The following is a 22222-nucleotide window of genomic DNA, read 5'->3' on the forward strand; positions in this document are numbered from 1 at the left end:
AACACTTTTGAGAAAAAATTGTTAGAATGCGAACTACGATAACATTTCTTGAAAACTATTTTATACTTTACATTATTCAGTTTCACACTATTGTAGGTAATTTAAATTGTATAATTAGTATATAACATATTATACAATAGAATAGATATTCTTAAAGTTCTTCAATTCTTGTGGTGTTTCCAAACATAAAATGTATTTACAAGTGTACTTTCTAGAAAAAATACGAAAATAATTTCGATTGAAGTTTTATTATTTTAAATAAAAAATCTGTTTATTCAAATTAGTTTTTAGATTTTGAGCAGATTAATGTGTTATATTATCTGCCGTTAGACTTTAAATCAGTTAAAATGATTTAATATTTAATTTTAAGAGTGGTGTCTGGTAGAAAATGAAATTCAGTTACTTTCAGGTCAAAAAAAAGAAGAAAAGAAAAAAATTAATATAATAAATAAAATAAATAAATAATTTGTATAATTTATAAACGAGACTGTCCTAAGTGATTGATGATTCATAATCAACGCAGAATCGAACCTATTAGAGCTATCAATTTGAAATTTTAAAAGTAGATTAATATTATAATTTCACCATACATTAAGAAAGAATTTTTCAAAATTTTGATTTTAAGGGATTGAAATCAGTAAATAATAAAATCTTACGTGTAAATTGTATACCTATATGCATCGATGAGTAAGCGCTTATAAGTCGTGAGCCTTAAGCTCACATTTTTAGGCTTTTTTCACATGGACAATTTTATGTGGCATATTCCGAGTCAGCATGCCCAGAAGTTCAATAATTTTAGCATCAAATGGAAATACATCAAATTTATTTTATAGAGGAATTTTATAACACAATTTTGTCATAGATTAATATTTTTTATTATATATTTATTAAAATTTTACTGGCAAAACCGTGACAGGTAACTCGCTTACAATAAAATAAATAAATTAATACTGTAATATTATTTTGTATTTACTCGTCACTGATTTTTGATGAAATCGATTTTGTTATATTGTTGTGATTCGATTACGAAAAACCATAAATAAGTACTTGAATTTTTCACCGATTAATAAATATTTTTATTAATGCTCTCTGCAGACTTAGAAATACTAACGTGTTGATATAATATGTGTTATCATAGTTGTTAATAACACTATTATAGTATGATTCTATTTTTATTAAATGTTAATTAGTATGATTGCGTGAATGTGGTATACAGTGAAATTTTGAGATTACTTATTTGCTTTTTTTTAATATTTGAATCTTTATCAATATCACTTTGTGTGATATATTTTCAATAGTTTAAAATACTGTAACTCTATACAAAATAATAAATAACTAAGCATTTGCATTTGAAGTAAATCAGAAAAATTTAAAGTTGTTAGAATTTGTATCGAAAAAGTTAAAATAAATATCCGTTCTGTATTCTTAGATATTGAATTATAACTTTTTACTTAATTTTCTAAGTGTTTAAACTAAGCTAAATTATTAAGTACTTTTTAACGTCATATATATTTAAGTGCTTTAAATTATCCGTTTTGAACACTTTTATCTTTCGGTATCTACGTTTATCGCTTCATTGAGACATTTTACTTTTGAGTAAGTTTTATTATTTTTTGATTATATTGAAAAATATTTATATTTTTTTAAATGTTCTATAATAGCTGTTGTTATTAACTTTTGAAAATGATTTTAAACATTTTTCTACTCCTGGTTATATATTTTAAAGAATAAATATTATTATGTAACAGTAGCTACAAATTACAATATACACACTAATAAAGTAAATTATAATTTTTAAATAATATAGCTACACAATATCTGTTGTTAAAAATTAATTAGTATTTCGATAATGTATGATGAAAACAAAACTTTTGTATTATTATTTTTGTTATGCATACATACCAGTATAATGGGCATGATGAATAAAGTTAAGTACCGAGAAGCGGTTAAACATGATATTATGTTTTCGATACTAAAATAGTTTTAACTATGACCTGCATTATTGAAACATAAATACAATTACTTATTTATAAAAAATAATTATTTTATATGGCAATGCGCCGTTGTTATCTCAAAAATTATAAATGCGCTTTGGTTTATTATAATAAATTGTTTTCAGCTATTTAAATGTAGAGATATGTATATAACACTACATAATACTATAATTTACGGGTATATACGTAGATTAAATTGTTAATGCAGTACCTTATTTTTATCTATGTCATTTAAACCAGCTGCCTAAAATGTAAATACACAAAATGAGTAAGAATTTTTCAAGACTAACTGCAGTTTATTTACAAATTGAATCGGAAATTAATGTGGTTAAATTTCCGCAACTGTCGTCGAAATAACATATAAATAACATTTAAAACAAATGTCTGAACATTTAAGTCAATAAACGTATTTAATATACCTTCGTTTTGTTTGATTTAGAAGAACAAATTAAATTCCAAAAGTAATTAAATTATAATGTTTTAAAAATAGTTTATACTTATGTATTACATGAAATTGTTCACGGCGAATAGATAGGTAATACGTATATCTACTATGTATTGTACACATAAAACGTTATTAATTCAATAGTTTTTATTTTTCACAACAAGTTGTTGAATGGTGACTTTTGTTTGGATAAAAATTATATTTTATTACAATATACCTATTACATTTTCTTATTTAAATATAATTTTAGTAATTTAATTTATATAATAAATAATAGGTAAATGCAATTACCAAAATATAAGAAGTATAATATGTTTATATCTACCCAATCTTTTGAAATGTTTAGTATATAATTGAGATTTTTAAGAAATATATCTCTGTATTTGTCGAATATCAGATATGCAAATAGAATTTTTAAAAATGTGTTTAGTTGAAAGTGAATAATTTTTTGAGCAAAATGGGAAAATTGTTTAAGTGAGATTGAAAACTATTTATTACTTTCGTAGAAATTATCATTTATTGATTAATTTTGGTTATTTTGTATTGATATAAAATAATACTATTTCTAGTCCTTATACTCAACAGTGATTTTAAATGTTTACCAATTAAATAATATTTAAATACTATATTAATTCATAAAATAATTTTGAAAAATTTTTTTTGCTTGATTAGAATTTTGAATAATCTAAATTGTTTCTTTAGTTTTGTTATTAAATATAACATACAATATTTAGTTAAAACTTGTAAGATCATAAAATGCAACAAAATTTAAATAATATTCAAAAACTAATAATAAATTGTATGGCAAGAAAACATAGAAGAAATATGCAATTTTATAAATTTTTTCATTTGAAAAAATAAAATAAATGTGTGTATTCAAACAAAATTATCGACTCATATCACTTACTTGTTTTAGAATGAATGATGACATCTCGTGCTAGTAAAAAGTGAGGTAAGCACTTGATCATATTTTGAACGTCCATTGGGCATTGACATTTTTTTTATATAATGTATACAACTGTACCATAAAAATGTTCAAGTTCACTGTCAATCAAAATATTAGAGCACTGTTGGGTCTCAATCCAAAATTTTATCAATTTTTTTTTTTTACAAATATATTTGACGAAATAGACATAAATGCGATTTAATGAGACTGAAGTTCAATAAAATATTGCTTTTAATGATAATAAAAAATCAAACTTTTTTTTTTACTTCAAATTTTAATAAGAATAAGCTATCTCTTTTTATTATATATTTTATAATAAATTCACACTAATCGTGTGTGTTATTTGACTTTCTTTGATTAGGTGACTTTTTTTTTCTCAATTAAAATAACAGTGTACTTATCCATAGTTTTTTATTTTTATATATTTTTCAAGTATTAACTTTTATTTAAATTTAAATACCATGAAAAATTATATAATATTTTGTTTTTATCTAAAAATATTATGCGAATACTGCTGCAGGAACATCTATGTTACATACTTACATATCATATTTATATATCAATATATACTGTTTTAATTATAACATTAAATTGATGACTCTTATAATGTAAGTATTTATTTTTTAAGTACTAAACTGTTGATGATAGGAAGGATATTATGATGGTTATATAGGATAGTATTACAATTAACACAAATAACACAATACAATTATTTATATGAATATTATATAATAAATTAAATCTAAAATAATGAAAAAAAAAAAATAACGGTAAAATATCCATAAAACTAAATATAAAATTATGTGCGATACAAAAAAAATTTAAATGTAATTGTCTACTTGAAATTATAATAAAAAATAGCGTTAAAAAACTGTAAATGAAACCATTTGATAACTTTAGAGATGTGTACTTTTCACAATATTGGAGTATCTACTATCAACGTTTTATATTCAGTGAAAATATTATCGCGGTGGACAATGTCGTATGGGTTATTCGTAAAAAACAAGTGCAGCGGTTATAGTTCTATAATATGTGCAGTCATTTATATTATAACTAATTGTTTACCTATCTAAGAAAAAAACATTATGTAGTGATTCTACTTATTGGTTTTGAGATACTTAAGCTTGCTTATATAATTTTTGAGAATATAATATTCTCTTTCCGTTCAAGCTGTTCTCAAACCATTAACTTAATACTATATTTTAAATTTCTAATTCTAAAGTAATACATATAGTCGTAATTTTGAAAGCGTTACACTTTAGTTTGAGAAAATTCTGATACAATGGGTACGCTATGGTCTGGAGATTGAGTTATAATTTCTCGTATATTATAGAAGGCTCCGCCGGTCAGTGCGAACAAAGCCAATATAAAATATATAAAATTTTTCGCATGTCGTAAGAATCTGCGGATAGCTATGTTCCGGATGGCTTTATCAGTCTTTGCGACCTTCTGCGTCAGCACCGCTGCCGATGCCAATCCGATTCCGTTCTCCACACCTACATTATCGCAGCTATTCATCTCTTGGTGGCTGTCTTCATAGTCATCTTCGCTTTCCGGATTCCAATACCAAACGGTCTCGAGTGCTGCAGGCACTATGAGACCAAGTACTGAAAAACCGACCGAACCGACGAGAGAAATCATCGGCCCGACGTCAGGTACCGCAGTCGCTATAATCACTGCAATCACACGTAAAATGATAAAATATTCATTAATAATTTACTCTTTATCTTTTCAAAAATGAATGGAAACTTGTACCAGTATATTGTCGACAAATTTTAAGCTCGAAAAAAATGTATGATAATACAATACTCCGAGTCGACAAGTGTCAAGTTCATATATTCATACAATAAGATTAAATTATAGGCAAGTATCTACACTAGATACTCGTCGAAACACTTACCCGTTCCGATGATCAAGATAAATCGCATGATATTGTAATCTAAACTCGTTTTTGTTTTTTCTATAACCACAACTTTCGATCCGTATTTACGTACGGCATTTTTCACTTTCTTTTTTTTAATCCATTGCCACACTAGGTCCGCGGTAACGGTCAGCTGGAGTCCGTAAGTCATTAATATTCCCAAAGTGACTACGATTTTTACGGATTCAGATAATCTGTGCATATAAAAAATCGAAATAGTTACAATATAATAAATAATAATATACGTATGATCCTATCGGCAGAGTAACGAGACACGCCGCTGTGATATACGTATAGGCAATACATTTGTAAAATATGCCAACCTGTTATTCGGAGGCAAATTAAGTGGCAAGCTTCCTAGGCACCGTTCACCGTACCGTATGTAACCAAAAAAGCCCAAAGCGCCGTTGAGTAGTACGATGATAACCATAGACCAGTGCAGTGTGTAGGATGGTGGTCCGGCAAGCTCTAGTGGATACTTCATCGAGTTTTCAATGTGCATAAGCTTTATACGTAATAGGTACGGATTTAAAAATGACGCAGGACGGACGAACGATTGACATATTCAACAAAACAAAATTTCATTTAAAATATAACATGATATTATTATCCTTAAATGATTTTAATTATCCGATAAAAAAAAAAAAATATTTTGTATTTACAAATATTAAATTTTCCTACACATACATCAAGTAATGTTATGATACATATGAACATATGATATATATTTTAAAATTTATTATTGTCACTAAAATCAAAATTTAATTGTAGCTGTTTAAAATAATTAACTACTTAAATTACTAGTAGGTAAACACTACAATAGTTAATTTCACTAAGGATTAAGATCGGTAAACGTTTAATTATCTTTTTATTGCTAAGAAAATTGTATGTGAAGTATAAAAACATTCTATAGTTATTATTTTTAGTAAAATCTACTAGTTAAATGTTATCAAGGATCTGTAAGAATTTATGTATAAGTATAACTTTAAAATGTTTATTTATAATTACCCTTTTCAAATTTCATAAATGTATATTATATTAAAAAATATAAAATTAATATTACCTATACTAATTTAAGTTTAAGTTTTCAACTAACAATAATCGCGCCTCGGATAGACCACATAGGTTACGTGCCGCGCAAAGCTAATGCTACTAATCTAAAAAACTAAATAAACGATTAGACGCACTATTAAAATAATAAGACTTAATTATGCCATAAAATTATCTAAGTAAGGACATTAAAGTTAAAAAAAATAAATAGGTGATTGTAAATACTATCAACTATATTTGCCTATTTTGTACTTATATGTAAATTCAACCAATATATTTGTTTTACCTGCAACAGAATGTTAATTCTATTTGTATCAACTTAGACGTGTAAAATAAGTATTAACTCTATCAATATTATTTTTTGACCAATTTAATCTTTTTTTTTTTTTTATGAGTTATAACTAAATTTATTATATTTATTACATATTTTTATTTTTTATTTGAGGCTATAACTATTTACATAACGCGTTCAAAGTCATAGAATTTTTATTGTTAACAATTTTGATATTTGGTTACTACCGTTTAGATTATGATATAAACATTGTTAAGTTGACGTTTTTTATGCCAATAAAAATGTTTTAACTTTGCTATATTATTTAGTTGAATTATTCGGATTTAATTAATTAACTAATAAGTAGTTCAGGGGTGTTCAACCTTCTGTGAAGATTGGGCCACATCTTATGGTAGAAGTTGTTGTGGGCCACTTACTTTTTAATAACAATACATACAGTATTTTATTTTTTATTTGTTGATAAATGCCGTGAACAAATCCCCAATAATAAAATATTTCATTAAAATCGGTTCTAGTTGATCCACTGATCACCTGTATAATGTGTGGCCGTGCTATTATGCTAAGATAAAACACTATTAAAGTTTATTCGATATTTAATATTTTGTAATTTTATAATTTTAAAACAAGTGTATTCTTGTAATATTAATGTATTATATAAAATTAATTAATGGTTTTTAAATTTGAGTGAGGGCTGCATTAATATTACTATGACCGTATGTGGCCCGCAAGCTGCGGGTTGGATACCCCTGCAGTAGATATTTATATGTATTACGTAAATTGTGCATACAAATTTGGATTTAATTATTTTAATAATATTTATTCAGTTATATATTTATTAATACTATTTTTAAATAATATAACTTTATTTAAAAATATGTTTTTTTTTTTAATAATATCTGTGTACTTAGTGAATAATTTTTATTTTTTAAAATAATGTGACATTGAAATTTATATGTTATAAATCTGACCCTAAAAGCGACTACCTCTAAATCAATGGAGTATACATTTTACATACACCCACAAAACAACAAAAATTCCAAATAAATTTAATATTCTCCTTTTAAGCGTTAACACGATAATGCTGAGTAAAACATAGGTAATTCCTCCTAAGTTAAGGATAAAGCTCACCAAATGCTTATATTATGTGTTAACTATATTTTTTCTGATTATTTTCTAATAATATAGTCATTAAAATAACAACTTTATAAGTACCAGAAAAAAAAAACCACGTGTCTTAAGTTTTGTGTCTTCATTATTTCGAGAATGTTTTGATAGCTAATTTTCTAAACACGATATGATATTTACAAAATGCATAATATTACCAACGACATTTGGATACTTTCATTGGCATACAAATCTTAAAAATCTTAATGTAACAGTATAATAACGCATATTATTTTGTCATCATTTATATTGGTTTTGTTTTTTGGACTCAAGCGATAAAAATAAAAAAATATGTAAAAATATAGTGCTCACCATTCCGACCCCTTCCATCGAACATAATGCGCTGCCTGCAAACAGAGACCAGCGCGTCATTGGCCATACTACTAATTTTGATAGTTCATTCTCTTGAAGAGGGTTGCGTCCATCGTCATCAGTGAAGATGAAGTAGAACATCGCTATAGTGCCCGCCGAAATCAGCCCATTAGCAATTACTGAGAATGGCACTAGGTATTTTATTATTTGAACCATGCCCATTGGAATGATTAGCAGAGCTACAGCTAAGGGGTACCAATGAATGGACAAACCGTTTAACATGTAGCTCCACGTGCCCACGGCTCCACCGGCGGTGTAAAGATCAACGAGCTACAACGAAAAATTGGTTGGGTGAATAAAATACGATTATTAATGTAATTTTATAGAGTCGTTTACAGCTATATGCATCGTTATAAGATGTTTACACGTAATAAATACATTTTTTTCGATAGTTTTAAAAATATTTTAATTTAGATTTAATTAAAAATTGTTCTTAAGTTTTTTACTTAATCATCATATTTTCAAAATAATACTGTTTTCCACTAATGTGCCATAATTAAATATTAAAATTGATCTTAGTGACTTAGTTTTAAACAATAAATTATAATATGTTATAATAATATTATAAGCTTAAAAAACCAATATTATGTCCCGTACATTGTGTTGGTAATATAAATGTATGAAGATAAACATACTTAGTTATCGTGCGTGCATTAAATATATAAACGTGTTAGTGTTGTTACTACAAAAATTATGTTATTATTAACTGTCCGGTAATTATCCAGATATGTTTGCACCGTACCTGCTTGCTTGTACTCGCCACGACGCACACGTAAATGATGTTGACACCGTAATATGTTAAAATCAAAGAGATTGTGGTGAACTTTCTGTTCGCAGCATTTGGAGTTACAGCAGTGATGTAAGAAAACAAACAAACAAAATATTTTACGATTAGTAATAAATCGGTGTGTGGGTGTGAATCATCTCAGAAAACTATAATTTCAATACTGAGAGAGTGTTTGAGTGGAAACTCTGATGTAGACGGCTCTGAACCCTAAAAGTCAAAGGAGTCTCGGTATATTTTATTCTCTGAGGGATCTGAACCTGTATATACACAGTACCTACTTTATACGATATATGACCTTTGTACGATCAAACGTAAACCTATTCAATGAAACTGATATCGTTCGATACGTATTTGATATTATATTAAAATTCGTCATATCAGATTATAATATATGATGTGTATGTTTATAATTTGAAATTGATATAATCTAATAATATACCATTCACCAAAATCGGAAAAAAGTTCTCTGTAGTTGTATATTGTAATAAAATGTAAATATTTTTTCAAGTTATTTCGTGAATAGGGGTGATGTTTTTCAAAGGGTATATGATATACCATGTGTATATTTTATATACATACTTGGCTAATGGGCCCCATGATGCGAAGTAGCCATTTGAGCCGTACTTAAACACTGCTTCAACTGTATCCGGATAGTCCATAGGAGGCAATAATAACATCTTTCCGTTATTTTGTTTGTTCGACTGATTATTGCTCGTAGATTCTTCTTCGACATCTTCGACATCTTCATTATTTTCATTTCTTTCTGCCAAAATGGCAGCCGCGTATTTACCGGATCTTAATGTTTGTGAGCAACGAACCTACAAACATGATCAATTAAGTATTCACAATAAAGTGGAAAAAAATCATTTAACAATATAAAAGGAGAAGTGCTTAGACCTACTACACTTAAGCCAAAATTGGAAAATTTATAGTAAATTGTATTTACTTCAAAAAGAAAAAGTTTAAAATCTAATAAAATTTAAAAGAATAGCTAATTGTATAAACAAAAATGTACTTATTCGACACTACGACAATCTTTTACTAATATAACATGATTTAATTAAAATGCTCAATATAGTTTTTAACTCATTTTTTTTATATGGTAGAAACGAAAGACTGAAAAAGTAAAACTATAAACGGGGATTGGAAATATAAGAGTTATACATTTGCTTATACGAAACAGTTTTCATATTCCTTACGTATCCTGGTTATATAATAGTTAATTAATTTACACGTTTTTTTTTTTTTTTTTAAGTAAACTTTTGGTAAGTAGTAAGAATATTTGAAATAAAAGACGTAGGTATGGGACATAGTCATTATTATTTAACTATTTGTTGGTAGAATGACCAACGTCTAAACAATAATAATAATAATAATTATGAATGATTATAATCATCCGTGTTTTTTCTTATGGGATAAAATATAGATTATCTTATTATAATATTTTGAACGTGGAAACCGCAAACGTATGTGATAAAAACAAAGGTCGTGTTACTATAATATTGTTATTTATGCCAAACGAGCGTAAATAACTAAATACGTATACTAAATATATTATAGTTAATCTAATCTTACTATAGTAAACTACGTTACTTAATGACAGTTTGCAAGTTGCTTGGTTCAAACACACAAATGTCGTATAATAAATTAGGAACCTTTTAAGATAATAATATGTTTATATACTTACAATAAATGACATCATATTCAACACCGCAATTCCGAGGATCACTATGCCTATAGAGCCTACCAACAATCCTGCATTATGAAATGCTTCGGGCATGGCTAAGAATCCACCACCAATGGTCGACTTAATCATATGCATCATCGCTTCCAAATTCCTATAGGTAATGAGTGAACAGGTGTAGATGCGACAAGTGACAAGACATTGAAAAAAAATTAAAATACAACGATAAAGAGATGCAATTAAAATATAGTGATATATATATATATATCTATTTAAATACAAAAATAATATATACTATAGTTTCTTACGATATATTATGTTTTTCTGTGTTTGGAATTTCGGCGGCTACTTCAACTTGGATGGCGGCACCATTGTCCGTGCTGGTGCCAGTAGATTTGGTTTTTACTTTCTTCATAATCGCATTTCACGTGTACATGTGCCGCAAAATTTACAATTCAACTGATAGTGTTGATTAAATCGAAAGTGATTATTATGTTAACTCCTGAAAAATATTTATTGATTGTAGTTATCTTTAGTATAATATGATGTTATATGTAGGTATATAATTAATTTTATCGAAAAATAAAAAAGAGTTTTATTTAAAGTTTTCTTAATTTTTTATTTCATATACTTATTTATAAAATAATTGACCCAATTAACTTAAATCAAACTACAATTACTAAGAAATATTTTCATTTTAGTATAGCATATAATGTAGCAATGGACATTGTCAAAATAAAACATATTCAAACTGAACCAGACACATAACTGTTAATGAATGAAAAAACAATAAAAATATATTATGAACAATGGCCATGATAGTATGTTATTTAACTAAGCAATAATTAAACCTAATATATACATTTAGAAATAAGAAGATATAGTAAATAGTAACTAAAAACAATGAATATCTCTTCTTCAACAATTTAAATATTTGAACTTTTATTCTAATAATTACAAATCATTGTACGAAAATAATTTAGCCAATAACAGATACTCACAATTATCGAATCAAGAAAAAACTTATCGAATAAGAATTTGTTTACTCGATGGTGATAGTGAAATACCATTCATATCGTGAAATTTATTTAATAGATTTATAAAATTGGATATTTACATTCCTATAATTCCACAAGTCACAAGAAATAAATGTTCTTATTTAGAATTGAGTAAGAATTTTGAGCGTTATAATAAAATAAATTTTTATATTTGTATATCTATTAAAAACCAATAAATTTAATTAATATATTGTTTAGTTATTTTAATATGTTTAAGAGTGCATTAGAATTTCAGGCTGAACGTTAAGTTGTTGGTGTATTGAATTGTATCAAGCAGTTTCCAAACAAAAACGAATCAATTATAAAAAAAAAAAAAAATTAAATAAAACAATTTGTTAAAATTACACTATTACAGGTATTTATAAATATATCATTAAGCCAACAATGTTTCTTTTTTATTGTAAATAAATTAAACTGGTCATAATGGAATAATACCTATTTTATTATTAAAAAACAGTAAAATCTACTAACACGTAATTGTGTTTTAAACCTTGAACCTGTAAAGAAATAGAATGATCGCAATGAAAAATTTCCAAAGTCATTATTATTAAAAAAAAATAGAAATATGCTTAATCATCACACACAATTTTTGTAAATAGGAAAATAATTATAATATTAAATTGTTGAGGTAGGTACATAAAAATAGTAGAAGTGTAAAAATCACATAATAATATATGATATAATAGAGATGGGCAACTTAAAGTTACTAGAGGGCCACTTTTTTTTTTTTTGTTTCTAATTATCATTCATTTTTAGTATTTTTTAATTTTTAATTTTTTTAATTTTTTTTTTTTTGAGGGTTGATAAATTATCTAATGGTTATAATAACCAATTTCTAATCAATATTGATTTTGAGTTATCAACAACAATATTATCGAAAATTATATCATAATTAAATATATTACCTAATTATATGTTTATTATTTTTAGACCTACTATTTTTTTTTTTTATTCACACGTTAACAAATGAAAGATAAATATAATATATATACATTTCGTTTCAAATATGATTTAAATTAATGAAATCATATTCAAAAGAAAATGATTACACAAATGATTACTGATAAGTCTAGTAACATATTAGTTATTATACATTAAAATTTGTTCGAGTAAATCTTAAAACAGTAAGGACACAATTATATATATAATTATATGAATAATAATAATAGTATTAAATATTAATCAATATATTATAATAATATTATATTAATATTTTACTTAGAATACATTTATCATACAATTAAATAATTTTTTTTTAACTTGAATTAGGTATATAGATAATAATAGGATATATCCGCATTGCTTCCGGGAAAAAATTTATTGTTACATCCAAGATGTAACTATGTAAATGTATATTCGTTTATTATAGCTGTACTCGTATAAGTAATATTAAACTAAAAATAAATATCAATATCAATTTACTATAGTTATTACATAAAACAAGCATTAGAAAATTGATGTAAACAAAATTATGTTGAATAGTAAATATACTCAGAAAACGATATAATAACTACATTTATAAACAATAGTATATAGTAATAAATTTGATATGTCTTATAAAAAAGAAATTTATTATTATTTTATTTTTTGTTTAAGTTATAGAAGTCAAATATATTTTGTGTTAAATAAACCTTGTATTATGTTAGAGAACGTGTATGTACCTACAGTATAATGAAACAATTATAACCATTTTTTTTTTCTAAATTAAAATTTCATTTTCTCTTAATATAAAAATAAGAAAGAAATATTTTCGTTTAAGTTAAAATTAAATGCATATTAATTTTTTTTTAAATTCCCATTTAATTTAATTTGATTTTTATGAAATAAAATTACATTTACTACCTCTATTTATTGTAAGTATATAGATTTTATTCTATAAATGAACTAAAAATTTAAAAATAACATTTAGTTTATAAGGAAAATTTGAGAAATAACATTAAACGAATCAGTAAAAAGTTATAAAATAATTATTGGTATTCATTATTGTTATATTACACCTGTAAGAAAAAATAAAATAAAATAGCTATAATATATACTATACATATAATTTTAGATTGAGAATGAAAATATATAAATATAATTGAAAAAATTCTAACATGACTTCAAAATATCTTAAAATAAAATATCGTATATTTATCTATCACACGTTCAGACGGATAAAAATATCGTGTTAGGGAAGGACATCAATTATTTATAAGCATCAATAGATCAGATACGTAGACGATGCACCGACATTTTATCGGTCACCTACCCTATTCCACTACAATTACCTTTGGTACTCAAAATTTTTCAAAGTAATTCGTTATTGGTTAAAAATTCGATATAAATGCAACGAAATATTCGAAAAAACATTCTGCCCTGAAATAGGTATTAGGTACATAAAATATACAAGTTGCCATCAAAAATAAATAAATAAATAAATAAATAAATAAAAACTTGAAAAAAAACCAATTATAAAAAACAGCAATGATATATAGATAACGACGATCGACAATAATTACTCTCTAGAGAAAAAAAAAAATCGAAATTCGGTGGACTTGACGCAAATCGTTCAATAACAATCACTATACCTATAATCTATTTACGGACAATGAAAAATTAAACGATACATGATAAATATTTTAAATAATATAGTAAAATATATACAGTTGTACATACTTTTTTAAATTATACAATATAAACATACATACATAATTTTTGCATATTATTCATTTTTTTTTTTTTTCCAATAGTTTGTTAGAAACAATCGGTTAATCGACAAGTTTTACCTTGGTTCCAAAGTATTTCTAATAAACGGTTTCTACTGTATAATGATTTCACGGTTTCGGCCGTAGGTGGTCAGCAAGCAGGTACCTTTTTACGACCGGAAAACAAACTACTCGATTCCGAGTACCTGCCTACTTTATAAAGGCTCAATTCGAGCGGCCGAAATCGGGGTTGGGGTGACATTGAAACGCATATTATTATTATTATTACTATTATTATTATTACTATTATTATTATTATTATTATTATTATTATTATTATTATCGATCCGTGCATTATATTATTATTACTATTATCCACAGATTTCTATACTAACTAAATAAGGAACTCATACATTATTTATATTATTAATAGTGAAGTTCGAGTATCAGTTTCCGCCATTTTGTCGGTTGGCAAAACATTAAATTTCCAATACAAAATGTATTAGAAATAACATCGTTTTTAACGGTAAAATAATATAGAAATAAATGAAAAATTATTTATATAAAATATTTTTTATTTATTTTTTTTTTTTTTATTAAACGACAGGTTTAAAACATTAATAAAAAACACAATACAACATAATTATTACTAATGTTTACCATATAAAACACCATATAATGCCAACCGAAAAACTCGGCTTCGAACGATAGCGGGAGTCCGCTGTCTAGTTTATATATAGAAATCTGTGCATTAATCATGCTCACCTTTCGGCCGGAACAACCGGGTGGCGGACGTGGGTACGCGACGGACGACGGCGCTGCGTGGCCGCGGGAACAGGTTGTCTCGTCTCGTCTCGCGGTTAGCCGATTGTGATGATGACGACGATCGCCGCCCTTGGACGCTCTCCGCCGAGTTGCTGGTGCTGCTGTCGTTTACAGCGGTGCGCTACCGTGACGCCGGGACGACGGGTGGACGGCAACTGGTGTGCCGGGATCCGTTACAGGACTATAAGACGGTCAAAACGAGAGCGACGACGTTACCGCGTTCTGCCAACAACGTATCGCTCCACGCTCTCGGTGCACACTGCAAAGGACGGACCGGCTGACGCGGTTATATAAGCGAGAACAGTCGGCGTGCATCTCCGTCGGGTTTGGCTAATCTCTTGAACATTGTCGTGGTGTGCGCGCGTGCATGTGCGTTTGTCCGCCAGGGTTGCGGTGGGGACGCGTCCTGCGCGCACGGCGGGTCGGTGCCGCGGCGGCGGCGTGGGGGTTTATATTTTTTTGGTCGAGTGACGTCTCTACCCCCGACGAGATCGGAATGGCGGACGGACACCATGGCGTGGGGTGGGGGGAGGGCGAAGAGGACAGCCGAAACGTTTCGAACATCCGACACGAGAACATACAATAACATTTAAACAGGCGCCCGCTATACGTAGGTACCCACTACTATACTATGTACACGACAATACATAATCGTATATATATATATATAATAAACATAATAGATATGCCTACTCGCATTATTCTCGTTTTTATTGTGTACTCGGTGGTTCGCGCAGTGTTTACCTGGGTATAAATAATTCAATATTATGTTCTCCAACATTTTTTTCCGTTGCCGACGGATTTGTGTGTTGGAAAAATGATGATTTTTAAATATTTATTCAAAGACCTTTTTCCGATTTCTTGGGAGTTTTTACTTTTTTTTTTTTATCTTTTGGTTCCACGTCGTTAAAAAAATGTTGTACATCAAGTGACGGCTCCTATTTTTTCGTTTACGCACGTCTATTTGTTTTACACACTTTTCAATTCAAACGTCGAATCGAAAGTTAATCCGCCGCAGCAGCACTCACGAACGGCTTTATAAAAAACAATTATTTACACGTTATATCGGATTTTGTATTTGTCAGTGACGTATTTTGGTTGATTTTTTGAGAATGTCCAAAATTTTAGAAACTCACAAACCTGTTTTTAGAATTATTTATTAAAAACGACATTGGGCTTAGTTTTATATTAGCAATTCATTTTACATATTTAGAAACTTTGGTATGATATGGCGATAAATAAGTTCAAGGTTATTATTCAACACTGAATACTAATATTTATTAAAAAATAAACTTCTTACATGATTATATCTGTAAGCTCAGTTTGAAACTTAAGAACATTTATAGTAAATGATCTAAGCAATTCTAATTATCTGAATAAATATTAGCTATATTTAGTAGACCTGGTATGATTGTTCAGACGGTCGACGGAAAATAAGTGATAAAATAATATTAATATTAATAATGGATTCTCCAAGCTGATAAACTATTAACTAGTTTTAAAAAAATATATTACATAATATTTCATTAGATAATGATATTTTCGTTTTTTGACTTAAAGTATTTTTCTTTTTGTCTTTTAATGACATTGTGAAATTCAAATTATTCTTGGATATTCTCGATTAATTGTATATTAAGTTTTAAAACATACTTTAAAACACATCATCAGATCTAATGAAATTAATTTCCTAATAACAGTGTGGAATTAACTGTTTTTATAGACATGGCTTATTATGCTTATACATTATAAACACATTTTTTTAAGTCTTTAGATTTTCAGATATGATGGACGCCCTTCCAAATTACGCCATTTTAAAATATGTCTTTAACCATTTTTATAATGTTGATAAATAAATATTGAATTTAATGAAATTCACAAGTTACTAGAGCTCTCATACATTTTAAATGCATGATCGCGGATTCCAATAATCAACATTTTCAGAAAAGTTACCCACAAACTCATTTTACAGTGGAATAGAGTTGTTGTCGATGGAAAACGGTAGTTCATATCTTCACAGTACGCTCATTAAATAATATAAAAATTGTCATGAATTTGAAAATGTAATTCAAAATATGTATATTTAAAAATGCCAAAAATCAAATTTCGAATAAACAGCTCTGCTTCATTGAGAAAGAAAAAAAGAAGGTGAGCGTGCTTGGTGAATCGCTCTGTATATATATTATAAAAAAACATATACATATATTCAATTTATTTTTATAGGTATAATATTATATTTTACATAAAACGCGTCAGTAGGTAATGCATTCCACATTCTTGAACCGCATACGAACCGGCCTAAAAACGTAGTACGCAGTTAACAATTGTGTGTATGTGAGAGTGAGAGTAGGAGGAAGTAGGATGTGATCGCATTATAGTCACAGTAACACAGGTAATGCGAGTGATACTGCAGCTGCCACTGTCGCGTATTCTACGAAATATATTATTATATACCTAAAAGTATGCAGGTAGCGGTGTTTTATTATATTATATAACAGATTTATGAACCGTGGCAACGTATAATATTATTGATACTGTAAATATTGCAGTGTACAAGAAACGCATCTGTTAACAATACATTACTTTTATTATTGTATATTTGTGTCCAGTATAGATAATGGTATTATAACGAGGGCGAAAACGTATTTTCGTATTGGAATGGAATCGTCGTCATCGTCGAAGAATATAGTTTCGATAATATTGTAACATTTCCAATAAACAAGAATATTTATAATTTTATAAACATATATAACAGGCCTGATGTGATATCACATCCTACACCTAACAATATGTCAATCGGTTATTTAGTTATAGGTACGTGCGCGAAAATAATTACAGTTTCGATCGCCGTCACCTAAAGTGTCTTGCTAGACGACGAGAAAATTATGAAAATTTAAAATACATTCTTTACTAACATCAGTTTTGGGCTTTTGGTATATTATTATCACCGCCAAACTTGTCGAATAACGTTGTCATTGAATTTTTTAGTGATGACTAATAAGTTGATTCGTTTTTCTAAGACATTCTCACGCCTTAATAGCACGTGTATGTTTTTTTCATTAAGTTGCATTTTAGTGTTCTTAATGGGGTATACATACCACTTAGTGATTAAAGAATTCCAAGTATAAATCGATTAAAAAAAAAAATAATAATAATGTTATTTTCTCATTGATGTTTATACTTTGTATTATAAATTTTGCATTTAAAAAGTAAAAATTTAGTGATGGCCTACAATAATCGAAACACTAAAACCTGATTTTAGTGTGCGGACGAGGCACGTGTACCTACAGACAAAACAACTAATAATATTATAGTGCAACGCCCTCCATCTCATTAAAAAAATAATAGTAAATTAAAACATTTATAGGCGTAACACGTAAATTAAAATACTAAAGTATTATTTTGTTTCAACAAACTAACAAGTTAATCATAAAATACATATCAGTTATTATACTAATAACTTTATTATTTTAGCAGTTTATTTTGTATCTTTAAGCCAATAATAATAATCGAAGTTTTATCAATAATGCTTGTATATTCTGTAATAATTAACCAACTCTTCTATTTGTTAAAAAGTCCAAACTATGGTATTTTGTATTTCTATTTATACAGGAGATTTTATGAGGTTAGATAACTCGTTAAAAGTTTGATATTCAAACATGTTGTACGAGAACAATAGATGAAGCGAGATTATTATTGTTTTTTTTTTTTTTTACCGTGATTTAATATAATCCAAAAGCTGTTAATTGGTAATTTAAAATAGAAATGTTTGAGTAATTTTATGGCAAATATGCATAAAATTGAAACTCTAAATATTTTTTTATTTTGTATCAACTTATTACATTAAAAATCATTAAAAACAATTGCGGTACAACCAGCTAAAAAATAAAATAATCACTTAAATAACATTATTCAAATAGTTACGTTTGTCTTTCATCGTCATCTACAAATTTTATCAAAATACATATTTCACATTTATATTTTAATCTATAAAAGAAAATGTTTAAATATGAAACAAAAAAAGCATTATAAATCAGTATCACGTGTTAACAAGTTTTTTAAATATTTATTCATCCAAAATGTATTGAATTTTCAATTTTTATTTTAAAATAGTCAGCAAACTAAAAAGAAAATAATTATAAAATACTATACAATCTAATATTAATATATTACGTATTTTATTTAATCAATAGTAACAGTTATACTGCGCAGTAAATTAAATCGAATTTAATTTATATGCATATTAGTGGTTATACACTAAAACCACTGTATTTTTTTTTTAAATAGTGATCAACAGTATTAAATTAGAAAAATTATCTTGACCAAATTAATACCTTTAATACGTTCACGACCAAGGGGTAAATTTGGGTGTCCTTTAAATAAACCATATTATATAATGGCTCTCAATTAAACATAAACTCATTGTATCTCATAGCAATATATTTTATAATATTATTTATCAAGTGTTTTCGGCTATTAAGGTCATGTCACACATATATGTGACATAATTATTTATCTATAGAAAAATCAGTAATCATCATCGTAAAATATTATTAAATTTTTTTTTGTGAATAAGTTTTTAGACAAAAAAATATAAACGAAATTCATCTCCGATAAATTAACGCAAATAAAATATGATTCGAATATAACCATTTGTCAAGAAATCATCAGCGGGTACATCTCAAAATAAAGTGAAAATTATATTCATAAAAAACATCAAAATTAACAAATGTTAAACCTAATACAAAAAACTCTACTTCAATGTATAAATAAAATTTAAAAAAATTAAACAAATTACTTTTTTAAATCAACTATATAAATAAATTTCTCAGATAACGTATAATTAAACCAAGACAAAATAATATTTGTTAGAATTAACCGAAATAAATAAATCCCGCTTAAACATCATATTGACCGTGTCAAACATATGTGACACCGATCTCTCAGAACAGACACCCGTGTCACATATATGTGACACGTGGCCATGAAAATGACAAAAATGATAAAAAATTTTTTTTTTCTTTTCAAAAATGACAAAATTTTTCTTATGCATGAAATAAATTTAATATATTAGTTTTAACTTAAAGGAAGTTTAAATATATTATCAAAAAAAAAAAAAAAAAAGAATTGAAAATTTCATCAGCGATGGCTTTTATTACGATTCACGGACCACATCGTCTAAAAACTTTTTTATTTACAATAATTTTTATATGTTCTTATAAAAATATAAATCTATAAATTATTTTAAAATGTATTTATTAAATTCTTTATAAGTTTACAATAGTTCTCAAGCTAATATTTTAAATTTACCTTATTTTACACTTCAAATATTTAATGCTAAAAAAATAATATAACAAATTTTCATATAGCAGAATGAATGTCATAATGTTAGAGTTTATTGGTATATTATGGAACTTATATAAAAAAACATTGTGTATTTGTTTATGGTTTCTTTGCAATATTCAAATTTTAAATTCTCATGAATAAAAAATAAATCACAATTGAAAATTGTTGATACTAAAAATGTAAATATCATGAAAAAATTAATAAAATGCTTTCATAGACAATATTTTTATTTTAAATTTCAATAATACATCAAATTACTTAAATATTTTAAAGTTGACATAAAATTGGTTATACAGAGCATAAATGTTCTGTTATATACATCTGTAATCAGTGCTGTACTAATAATAAGGGTTAACTAATTTTAATTTTGTCTTATTTTTTAGCCATTTAATATCTCACACTTTCTAGATTATAATCTTACTCCTCATAATTTATAAGTGTAGGTCACTGTTTATAACACTAAGACAACTTATGAGCGAGTCCTTTTAAAAAATATTATAATATCGTTTTGAAAAAAGTATTGTTCATATTAGAAACTAGAAATCAATTTCTGTTAACATTTTTTTTCATTCATTTTCAGATGAATAAAAATAAAACATTTAAGTGGTAGAAGTAAAATTTTCCAAGGACATACAGCCATACAGGGACACCGTTTTTGGTCTTGTTTTTTTTTTTTTAATTTGAATTTTATTAATAAGAAAACTCAATAAATTTATTGATTATGAAAAAATAAATTGAATATCGTTTCAATATTAGTCTTTAAATGTATATTTTTATTCATTTTTAAAAGCTTTTACTTTAATGTAATAATAATATAATATAATATAATATAATGAATATATATATATATATTGAACAGTATTAAAAAAAAAAACAGTTACGAATACGAGCAAGAGTATTTTCTTTTTTATTTTAATTTAAAATAAGAAAACTTACAAGTAGACTTATTATTTTATATAGTATTTATTTTTAATATATTTTATTACAGTTATTGACGTATGAATGTTACCTATATGTATTTTATCATGATGAAGCTAATAATTTAATTAAATAAGTTCATATGATTAGATATTAATTAAATAATTTAAATTATACAAAACTCCAATTAAATTTAAATAATTTATATCAGTATTTAGTAATAATACGAACTTAAGGTTTGGTTGAACTAAAACTGTATGATAATAATACGTATAGCTGTAGCATTGTGCGTTTTCTTTGAGTTTTGTTTTTCGATCAAGAATTAATAATAATATTTTCATTATAACTATATCGGGCATTGACTTTTTATCGATTATACACATCCGGTTCAATATGTTTAATTAATCTGTTCAGATGAATATTATGTTTTATTTTCATAAGGTAAATCAGTGAATTAAAGAAAACTTATTGCCTTTACTTTTGATGATAAAAAAAAACTAAAACAAACACACGGTGTACGTGTTCAATATTTGTGTCCATCCAATCTGAACGATAACCTATATGCTGGATGTATCAGATAAAAAAATCCGTTATGGTTCGATCAATTACGTGTAAACTTAATTAATAGGGCCTATGTTTATCGTTGAATAATTTATTAAATATTATTACGAAATCGTAAAATATAATAAACGAGTTCGATGAAACGCTCATAACGTAATTATTCTTGTTTAATACA

The 22222-nt window shown here is 26.4% G+C and overlaps 1 protein-coding gene across 1 annotated transcript; it reads right to left on the reverse strand.

Moving 5' to 3' along the window:
* Positions 1-4196: 4196 nt before the first annotated feature.
* On the reverse strand, positions 4197-15465 carry LOC112603244 (proton-coupled amino acid transporter-like protein pathetic). The gene is made up of 9 exons (XM_025351738.1): positions 15166-15465; positions 10964-11157; positions 10659-10809; positions 9551-9789; positions 8927-9011; positions 8125-8454; positions 5630-5811; positions 5286-5500; positions 4197-5061 (listed from the first exon to the last, which is right to left on the reverse strand). Exons 2-9 carry the CDS (start codon positions 11068-11070, stop codon positions 4637-4639), a joined length of 1734 nt encoding a protein of 577 aa, XP_025207523.1. The 5' UTR covers positions 11071-11157; positions 15166-15465; the 3' UTR covers positions 4197-4636.
* Between the last annotated feature and the right edge of the window lie 6757 nt (positions 15466-22222).

This window comes from Melanaphis sacchari, unplaced genomic scaffold, assembly GCF_002803265.2.
Source record: "Melanaphis sacchari strain LSU unplaced genomic scaffold, SCAv2.0 Contig9_pilon_pilon, whole genome shotgun sequence".
Taxonomy (NCBI): Eukaryota; Metazoa; Arthropoda; class Insecta; order Hemiptera; family Aphididae; genus Melanaphis; species Melanaphis sacchari.

What these genes read in the sequence shown, in the direction of transcription:
- LOC112603244 (XM_025351738.1), bottom strand. Translation starts at nt 11,070, where the DNA reads ATGAAGAAAGTAAAAACCAAATCTACTGGCACCAGCACGGACAATGGT. An exon ending in ACAGAAAAACATAATATATC is followed by an intron (nt 10,810 to 10,963) that starts GTAAGAAACTAT and finishes CATTACCTATAG; the next exon opens with GAATTTGGAAGCGATGATGC. An exon ending in TATCTTGATCATCGGAACGG is followed by an intron (nt 5,062 to 5,285) that starts GTAAGTGTTTCG and finishes GTGTGATTGCAG; the next exon opens with TGATTATAGCGACTGCGGTA.